The sequence below is a fragment of the Balaenoptera ricei genome, chromosome 21, assembly GCF_028023285.1.
Source record: "Balaenoptera ricei isolate mBalRic1 chromosome 21, mBalRic1.hap2, whole genome shotgun sequence".
In the NCBI taxonomy this organism is placed as follows: Eukaryota; Metazoa; Chordata; class Mammalia; order Artiodactyla; family Balaenopteridae; genus Balaenoptera; species Balaenoptera ricei.
Genome location: NC_082659.1, coordinates 35820383 through 35830680, shown reverse-complemented (window position 1 = coordinate 35830680; position 10298 = coordinate 35820383). Strand labels below are relative to the sequence as shown.

At 36.0% G+C, this 10298-nt stretch overlaps 1 protein-coding gene across 4 annotated transcripts in view; it reads left to right on the top strand.

Annotated features, from left to right (window-relative positions):
• The window catches only part of HOOK3 (hook microtubule tethering protein 3), a 119087-nt gene that overhangs the window by 64397 nt on the left and 44392 nt on the right, over positions 1 to 10298 (top strand). For all 4 annotated transcript variants that reach the window (XM_059909495.1, XM_059909492.1, XM_059909491.1 and 1 more), the window contains exons 14-15: positions 4444 to 4513; positions 7415 to 7555. In XM_059909495.1, coding sequence (XP_059765478.1) covers positions 4444 to 4513; positions 7415 to 7555 — 211 coding nt within the window. The remainder of the gene's footprint in view (positions 1 to 4443; positions 4514 to 7414; positions 7556 to 10298) is intronic.

The window sequence follows — 10298 nt, the reverse complement described above, 5'->3', positions numbered from 1 at the left end:
CATCAAGAAAATGGAGGCCATCTTATGTAAGCTTTCACATGTTTCTTTATTACCTTTAAACCTTATTCGTGTATATATCCTTTTTTTCTTTTAATATTTATTTATTTGGTTGCACCAGGTCCTAGTGGCGGCAGGCAGGCTCCTTAGTTGTGGCATGCGCACTCCTTAGTTGTGGCATGCAAACTCTTAGTTGCGGCATGCATGTGGGGTCTAGTTCCTTGGCCAGGGATCAAACCCGGGCCCCCTGCATTGGGAGCACAGAGTCTTAACCACTGCGCCACCAGGGAAAGTCCCTCATGTATATATCCTTGAGCTAGCATTTTTGCTCTAAAAATTTACCCTATGAACTAAAACATCATTTGTAATAGTGAAATTTAGAACCAGCAGTACAGGAATGGCATTCTTATTCAACTGTATACTTCAGAGCCATTAAAAAGAAAGAAGTATATCTTATATATGCCTGACGTGGAGGGCTGGGTATGTTATATCATTAAGTTAAAAAAGTAGGTGGCACCATTCATGATAAACACTCTTTTTTCAAAAATTTTTTTAATTGAAGTATGGTTAATTTACAATGTTGTGTTAGTTTCTGGTGGACAGCAAAGTGATTCATTTATACATTTATGTACATTCTCTTTCGTATTCTTTTCCATTATGGTTTATTACAAGATATTGAATGTACTTCCCTGTGCTATACAGCAGGACCTTGTTGTTTATCTGTTTTATACACAGTAGCTTGCATCTGCCAATCCCAAACTCCTAATTTATCACCCCCCCCCCACTCTCCCCTTTGGTACCCATAAGTTCGCTCTCTAAGTCTGTGAGTCTGTTTCTGTTTTGTAAACGTCATGATAAAGACTCTTAGCAATCTAGGAATAGAAGGAAACTTCTGCAGCCTAGTAAAGGACGTCTGTGAAAATCCTACAGCTGACCTCATACTTAATGATGAAAGACTAAATGCTTTTCCCTAAGATCAGGAACAAGGCAAGGCTGTTCAGTCTTGCCACTTCTATTCAACATGGAGGTTCTAGCCAGTGCAATCAGGCAAGAAAAAGAAATAAAGGGCATCCAGAAAGGAAAAGAGGATGTTAAAAAATCGTAGATCTGATAAATGAGTTCAGCAAGGTCTCAGTATACAAGATCAGTATACAAATACCAATTATATTTCTATGTACTAGTAGTATACAATCTGAAAATGAAGTTATAATAGTATGATAAAGAATAAACTGCTTAGAGATAGGTTTAACAAAGAAATGCAAGACTTCTACACTGAAAACTATGAATCATTACTAAGATAAATTAAAGATCTAAATAAATGTAAAGACATTCCACATTCAGGTGTTGGAAAAAGCACTATAGTTAAGACTACAGTTGTCTTCATATTGGTCTAAAGATTCAATGCAATCCCAATCAAATTCTCAGCAGACTTTTTTGTAGAAATTGACAAGCTGATTCTACAATTTATATAAAAATACAAAGGAGCCACTATATAACCAAAAAAAAAAAAATCTTAAAAAATAAAAAGTTGGAGAACTTACACATCCTGATTTCAAAAGTTACTATAAAACTACTGTAATTGAACAGCATGAAACTCACATATGGAAAGACATAGAGATCAGTGTAGTATATACCACATTAATAGAATGAAGGGAAAAAACCACATGTTCATATCAACTGATGCAGAAAAGGCAACTGACAAAATCCAACACCCTTTCATCATAAAAAACTCAATAAACTAGGAGGAGAACTAGAAAGGAAACTTCTACAACATGATAAAGGCCATATGAAAAACCCACAGCTAACTTCATACTCAGTGGTGAAAGACCGAAAGCTTTTCCTCTAAGATCAGGAATAAGACAATGATGCCTGCTACCAGCACTTCTACACTTCTGTTCAATGTAGTATAGGATCTTCTAGCCAGAGCAATTAGACAAAGAAAAAAAAAATCTAAATTAGAAAGGAAGTACTAAAATCACCTCTGTTTGCAGATGACGTGATCTTATATGTTGAAACCCTTTAAAAATTACACACGCACACACACACAAAAAGCTGTGAGAACTAATAAAATGAATTCAGCAAATTTACAGGATATAAAATCAACCCACAAAAATGAGTTACGTTTCTATACACTAACAATGAACAATATGAAAAGTAAATTAAGAAAACAATTCCATTTACAATAGGATTAAAAAGAATGAAATACTTGGGAATAAATCTAACCAGGGAGACACTTGTACCTTGAAAACTACAAAACGCTGCTGAAAGAAATTAAAGAAAACCTAAATGGGAAGATATCCCATGTTCATTTAAGACTTAATATTGTTAAGATGACAGTACTACCAAAAACAATCCACAGGCGGCTTCCCTGGTGGCTCAGTGGTTAAGGATCCACCCGCCAATACAGGGGACACAGGTTCGAGTCCTGGTCCGGGAAGATCCCATGTTCCGCAGAGCAAGTAAGCCCGTGAGCGACAACTGCTGAGCCTGCGCTCTAGAGCCCGTGAGCCACAACTACTGAAGCCTGTGTGTCTAGAGCCCATGCTCTGCAACGAGAGAAGCCACCACAATGAGAAGCCCGCCCACCGCAACCAAGAGTAGCCCCCGCTCACCGCAACTAGAGAAAGCCCGCGCGCAACAATGAAGACCCAACACAGCCAAAAATAAATAAATAAAATAAATAAATTTATATTTAAAAAAAACCTACAGATTCAGTGCAGTCCTTATCAAAATACCAACAGCATTTTTTGCAGAAATAGAAAAACTCAGACTAAAATTTATATGGAATCTCAAGGGATCCTGAATAGCCAAAACAATCTTGAAAAAGAAAAAAAAAAAATAGCTTGAGCACTCATACTTCCTGATTTCAAAACTTAGTATAAAGTTAGAGTAATCAAAACAGTATGTATAGGTATAAGGACAGATATATAGACCAATGGAGTAGAATAGAGAGCCTAGAAATAAACCCTCACATATGCAATAAATTGATTTTCAACAAGAGTGTCAAGACCACTTAATGGGGGAAAGGAAAGTCTTTCAAACAGATTGTGCTGGGAAAGCTGTATGTCCGCATCCAAAAGCATGAAGTTGGACCCTTACACCATATACAAAAAAGGAACTCAAAATGGATCAGAGACCTAAATGTAAGAGCTAGAGCTATAAAATTTTAAAAAGAAAACAGGGGAAAATCGTCATGATGTTGGATTTGGCAGTGATTCCTTGGAATTGATACTAAAAGCACAGGCAACAAAAATTATGGGTAAATTGGACTTCATCAAAATTAAAAACTTTTGTGTATCAAAGAACACTATCAGCAGAGTGAAAAGGCAACCCACAAGATGGGAGAAAATATTTGCAAATCATTTGTCTGATAGATGATTGATGTCCAGAGTGTATAAAGAACTTCTACAATTCAACAACAACAACAAAAACCTGCAAAAGTCCTTTGCAGTTCACAAGCAAGCAAAGGACTTGAATAGACATTTCTCCAAAGAAGATATACAAATGGCCAGTAAGCACATGAAACAGTGCTCAACATCATTAGTCATTAGAGAAATGCAAAGCAAAACCGCAGTGAGATACCACTTCACACCCATTAGGATGGCTACTATCAAAAAAGAAAAAAAAAGGAAAGTAACAAGTGTTGGTGAGGGTGTGGAGAAGTCGGAGCCCTCTTGCCTTGCTGGTGGGAACGTAAAGTGGGTCAGCCACTGCGGAAGAGTTTGGTGGTTCTTTAAAAAGTTACCATATGATACAGAAATTCCATTCCTAAGTGTATATACAAAAGAATCAAAGCAAGGACTCAACCACATCCTGGTATACCAATGTTCATAGCAGCATTATTCACAATAGCCAAAAGGTGGGAACAACCCATGTGTCCATAGACAGATACATGGATAAAGAAAATGTGATATGTATGTATAATGGGTTATTATTTGGCCATATAAAGAGATGAAGTCGTGATAAATGGTGCAACATAGATGAATATTGAAAACATTATGTTAGGTGAAGTGAGCCAGGCACAAAAGGACAAATGTTGGTGTGAGGTGTCTAGAATGGGCAAATTCATTTAGACAGACAGAAATTGGAACTAAAGTTACAAGGAGCTGAGGGAGAAAGTAATGGGGAGTTACTGCTTAATGGTTCCAGAATTTACGTTTTGAGTGATGAAAGAGTTTGGGAATAGATAGTAGTGATGGTTCCACAACATAGTGCCTTAGCGCCAACATGGGACTTAGTGCCACTCAACTGTACACTTAAAAATTGTTAAAATGATATAATAATAATGTTGTAAGGCAATCATGTAAGGCAACTGTGACATGGTTTTTTACTTGAATTAAAGATTTTAGCTGTTAAAATGAATGCTCAAAGTAGGGGTTCATATAGGAACTAAAGGAGGTAGCTGTGCCCTCTCTTAACCTTGCACCCATGCTTGTTTGTTTACAGGGTTAATGCCTCTGGGAAGTCAGGAATCTTCAGATAGTCTGGCAGCAGAGATCGTCACACCTGAAATCAGGTAAGGAGATGGTGAAGGTCACAGCCACACTGCACAATATTCTTGGAGAAAATGTACTTCTCTGTAATACAGAGAACCAGTTCCTTTTCTTTATCGCTAACACTTTCAACACGAACTCGAGGTTAGATGTCCATGATTTCAGCCTGTTAGGGGCTTTTTTCAGCTGTCCCCACAGAGACTTGATTTCTCTCTTTGGGAGGACAGTGTCTCCCACATACTCAGTAAACTAATCTATCTGTGCTTGGGCATCCTCAGCAGACATTTAGCAGTGAAACCACGTGGCCCAAAGACAAAGGTTATGCTTAGCCATCAGCCTGCAAAATAATTAGTCACTAAGATTTATTACTCAAGTACAGGGAATGGTCTGGGAAAGACAGAATGCACAGACAGGAGGAAGCATCTCTTCATCTCTACTACTCTTCCCTCAGTAGTACCTTACATTTGTATTTAGTCATAGCATTTTAAATATTCCAGTTATTTCAGTATATGCCTGGCTTTATGTTTAAGAATGAAAAATTGATAGGGAGGCACCAGCTGTCCATCAGAAGGTGAATGAGTAATCCTGAATATTGCTTTTACCTTGTTTGGGCTAATTTGTCCCCTTTTTAAATTGACACTAGCCTTGATTCTTCATAACATCCTTGGAGGTATTAACTAAAATAATGGTTGTGTAAAAGTTTTATAAACTGTGAAAATTGCGATAGGCATTGAAATACTTATTGAATAAATGAAGACAATGTTTTTTGTTGTTGACATTTGTTTAAGAAGGACAGACAAAAGGTGCATAATGGAACACCAATTCTGGAAGCATCTTGTATACCTTTTACTTTTCTGCCGTCTGACATAGTACTTTATTATTGGACCAATAAAGTTTGTTGAATGAACAAACACACTTATTTTTATGAATATTTATAAATAAATGGTTATGTCCAAAAAACAAATTTTAAGGAAGCTTGTAGGTAATGCAGTTAGATTTTTAAGTTCTGAGACAAAAGAACAATGATAAAAATTCAACAAATAAAATGGGTTTTATTGAGAATTACTCAATACAAATTAAAATATTCTCTGTGTCTAGAATATGTTTAGAAGAGCTATTAAGAAAATGAAATAGTACAAAGGATGAAATTTCTCAATGTATATCATAGACAATGGGTCAGTATTCTTGATGCATAATGAAATTTGCTTTTCCAGTTTGCAAAAATCCGTTAAAAGTGGTGATTTTCACTGATGTTAAGGGTGTGGAGAAATTGGAAACCTCATAAACTAGGAGTAAAAGATTAAAGTGATACAATCTTTTTCAAATGAGATATAATTGACATATAACTGTGTAACAGCTTGAGGTATACAACATAATGATTTGCTATGTATGTATGTTGTGAAATGATTACCATATTAAGTCTAGTTAATATCCATCACCACACATAATTACCAAAAAATTTTTTTTCTTGTGGTTGTACACCTTTTCTTTTGAGCAGTTTGGCAGAATGTGTATGTTGTCTAAAAAATGTGCCTATCTTTTGACAGAAAAATTACTTTCCTGAGAATTAATTCTGAGGAAATACCCAAGGATATATACAAAAGGATATTTATAAAGCGAATCATTAATAACATGTTAAGGTTCAAAATTGGTAATAATCTAAATGCCCAATAACTGGGCATGAATTAAATAATGATCGTCTATATATTTTAACATGTCATTTAAAATATTAAAGTATAAAATTTAATGATATGAAAAGATTGTGAGAAGTTAAGTGTAAATAGCAGATACCAATGTAATAGGTACTGTGAGATTCATTTTTACAAGTGTTTGCATGTTTGTACGTATGCATAAAGTTAGAAGGCTGTATTTCAGCAGTAATTATTTTGCACTGCAGGGTTATGGAGGGTTTGTATTTTCTTCTCATTTATCTTTTTTTCACCGTACAATGAGCTTGTTTTACTTTGTAATTGACAAATATGATGAAGTCATTTTTTTTCAGTTTACAACATATATCAAGTTCTGTGTAACTGCTTGAGTTGGGCTACAGATTTGACTCTCATCTTTTCAATAGCAAAAGTTAAAGTACTTTATAAGGTTTACAGTGTTTACAAAATAAGAGCAGAATGTTTGTGTGTGTTTGATATTTCGCTTTTGTTTTTTCTTTTTCCATGAGAAGCGCAGTTTTCCATAGCATCTGGTATGGATAGTAATATCTTCTTCATGCGGCCCTCTAGAGATGACCCTCTCTAACATAAAGGATGAATTCTATCTTTAAGACGTACATCTTCAATGATATCGTCATGTGAATTAATGTTCAATTATATCATCCCTGCAGTATTCGTAGTGGCCAGTTTTGTGTGGCTGTTGCTTTTAGCATCCCTCAGTGTAAGCTTTTGGCATCACACAAAGAGCCCCAAACAATGCAGTCCAGTAACCTGGCTCTGATAATCTGTCCTGTTACAAGACTACAGTTCTACCGTATCTACAGGAATGGATGGACTGCATGTCCTGAAGGCATTCTTCGTTGAATGTTACATCTTGCCACCAAATTATTGGTAATGTAAGAGCATAGCATTAGAGACGATGTTTTGCTGATGAGAACCAAAGAACAAATACATAGGTGCATTCACAGCTTAAATGCTTAAATCATTCACAGCTTAAATGCTTAAATCAGAAAGGAAATAGGATTTTGAAACCTCATTCATTACAAGTCATGCTATTTGGAGATTCTGTTATCTTCAGATTGTCCATTCTAAAAAGAAAGTGCTTAAGACCTGAAATGTAATGTCTCAGCCAGTTACAACAGGAGCTAAATTCTTTCCAGGTACTTTGTTTTTCATTTCTGTTCTATGTATTAAATCTATAACAGTGCGTAGCTGGATTTTGATAACTATGTTAATCCGTTTTTCTTTTGCTCTCAGGGAGAAGCTTATTCGTCTTCAGCATGAGAATAAGATGTTAAAAATTAACCAGGAGGGTTCAGACAATGAAAAAATCGCCTTATTGCAGAGCCTTCTAGATGATGCCAGCCTACGCAAGAATGAACTGGAGACAGAGAACAGGTAGGAGGCGCGTGGCGGCAGCTTAGACCCAGGTTTTCTCTATTCACCTTGATTTTGATGCCCTTAAACAAAGGTTTGAGTTGTGGTTTGAAAAGTGAAAGTGTGTTATTCCATTTCATTTCAAGAGTACTTTTTTCCACTTTTCCAATTACGGGCAAATTTGCCCAAAAGTATTGTCTCTCTGTAATAGCATTCCCGTCTTTAGCTCTTCTGGCAAAATGATACCAAAGTCCTACCATTTTCCCTTTCTAATCACTAATTAAAACTAGAGGATTAAAAAAGTCATGATTTATTCACAGTCTTTCGAGACAATTTTACTTCATAGTCATGCTCATATTAGTAGAGTTTGCCCTGTTTTTACAAGCTAATGTTTCAAAGAATTGACTGGTATGAGGAAAACAGTAGGATGCATCATGATTCAGTTGATAGGGCTTTTTTTTTAAATCTGTTATTTCTTGTGACTCTGATAGGAAGTCATCCATCATATGAACAATTCAATTATTTTGAGAATTTAGAATCTGCAAATTTAACAAGAACATCACTTTTCTGCTTGTAAGTTTTAAGAGTATTGCAGTAGGCAGTTTGTCCAAACTACTTTTAAACCAGTAGCTTACTCTGGCAAGGGCTACTTTTATATTTTATTGTGACAATCTTCCGATTCCTTTCCTTTTTGGAAATGTTTCTTAAATACCAGACATATGATGTCTTTTCTTTTTCTTAGAGCTGTGATATTCTGTCATTTGTGAGGGATTTGACAATTTTATAAATAGTTTCACAGTTTATGTGATATTACAGATTCTTTGCTTATTCTGCCTGATTGATTTGACATTTCCCAGGTGTGAGTCAGTCTTGAGAGTCAAAATTGTTATGATAGTTTTACATATCCTACCCTTCTTCCTGTAACTTTAATTTTTAAAGCTGCTGAGGGAGAATCAGCAAACAGTGTAAATACCAGGGTGATTATTAGAGCATAATTAAGCATAAACATAAGGAGATATTTTTATATCAATTCTTAGGAGCATAGATAATGAATACTTTTTAAAAATACTTAGAAAAAGTGGAAAAAGAGAAGGAGGAGGAATGGGAGTTGTAGAAAACAGCAGGCAATCATGCAGAGCCCATGGTGAGAGCACCTTGAGTTACCCCCTTCATCCTTGGCCTCCACTGTCTTTTAGCATCTTAGTGGGGAGAGCCTTCTCCCAACACTAATTTCTTATCAGTGAATCAACACCTACAACATTTTCTGTAACACTTTGCCTTGTTTTTCACAGATCTTACAGCTATTACTCTTTCTCCTTCAAAATAGAACAGCTAGTTGTCATTCGTAGAGGACTCGTGCATGTAGATGACTGGTTACCTCCTAAATCCCTGTTATTTACAGCTGTGTTTGTTTATTAAATTACAACACTGATGATAACTTACCTTTAGATTTTAGCCATCTGTGGGTATTATGATCTGTACCAGTAATACTAGTAATCAGAGCAGCTAACATTTATTAAACTGCTGTTCCAAACATGTTCCAGTGTTGTTCCAAACATTGTGCTAAGTGTTTTAAGCATGTGGTCTTACTTTATTAAAGTTTTACACATGTAGGAATTTGGGCTGAGACCCAGGCTACCAGACTCCAAAGCCTCTACTTAACCTCTTTCTTGCCAGTTTATCTTCTGCCACATTTATAAAATGTTTTTTTCCCTGTCTTCTCCTCACAGGATGCTTTTCTCTTAAGTGAATTATCATAAGTTTGTTCTTACTGAGTTTAATAAGTGTTTACATTACCTGGTCTGTACCTTAACCTCTTACTCTTTGACAGCACTGGGTTAGCACCAAGAAAGCAGAGTTTCAGTTCTACTTAGTCTCATAACTGTATGACCTTAAATACAATTTGCTCACCACCATATGTCACCTTAGAAGGAGAGGTTTGTAGTAAACCTCCAAAGTCCTTTCCAGTTAGTTTTCCCAACAAGTTGGTGTTTGTTAAAATCTGTAATACCTGTTGACCCTCAAGCAATGTAAGGAGAGGCATGAAGGGTCGAGAGTGGAGCCGTATCGGAACGGCTCGGGGAGCTCTCTGGAAGCACGTGTGATTTCCTTCCCTTCCCTCTCAGAGTAGGTTGTGATCTCAAGCTCACCCTCTCCCTACACCCCCTTGACAACTATATGTAATTAGACTTGGATTAAAATGTTGATTAACTAAACCCTTGAAGGGGGAGAAAGAAAGTCGAGGCATTTGCAGAGCACCTGCTATGTGCACACCCTTTATATATTATCTCACTTAGTTTTCTAAACAACCCCATGAGGTCAGCATTATAATCCTCATTTATTTTGTAGTTGAAACTTTTTCGTATATATTTTTATAGGTTCATACATGTGTGTGTACGTGTACGCTCCATGCTTTAATTGATATGTTAGACTATGTTTTATGACATTTACGATGGCCTCCACCTAGTAACAGTGTTTTTTGACTGAATAATTTCAAAAATGTCTAAGATGGATAGTTGAAATGGTCTTACAGTTTGATATATTTTTCATATTGCTTCCTGAGAAGATTAAACAAAGTTACAGTTAGCAACGTACTTGTGTACCTCTGTTCCATATTGAATATGAGTTTTCAGATAATTCTTTCACTGAGTGAAAAAACAGATTCCTTTGTGTGAAAAACATCAGTTATTATTATAGACTTATTGCCTTTTTACTGTGATTCTCACTAAATTATAGAACCTAGAGGTTTACAGTAAGAATTTCT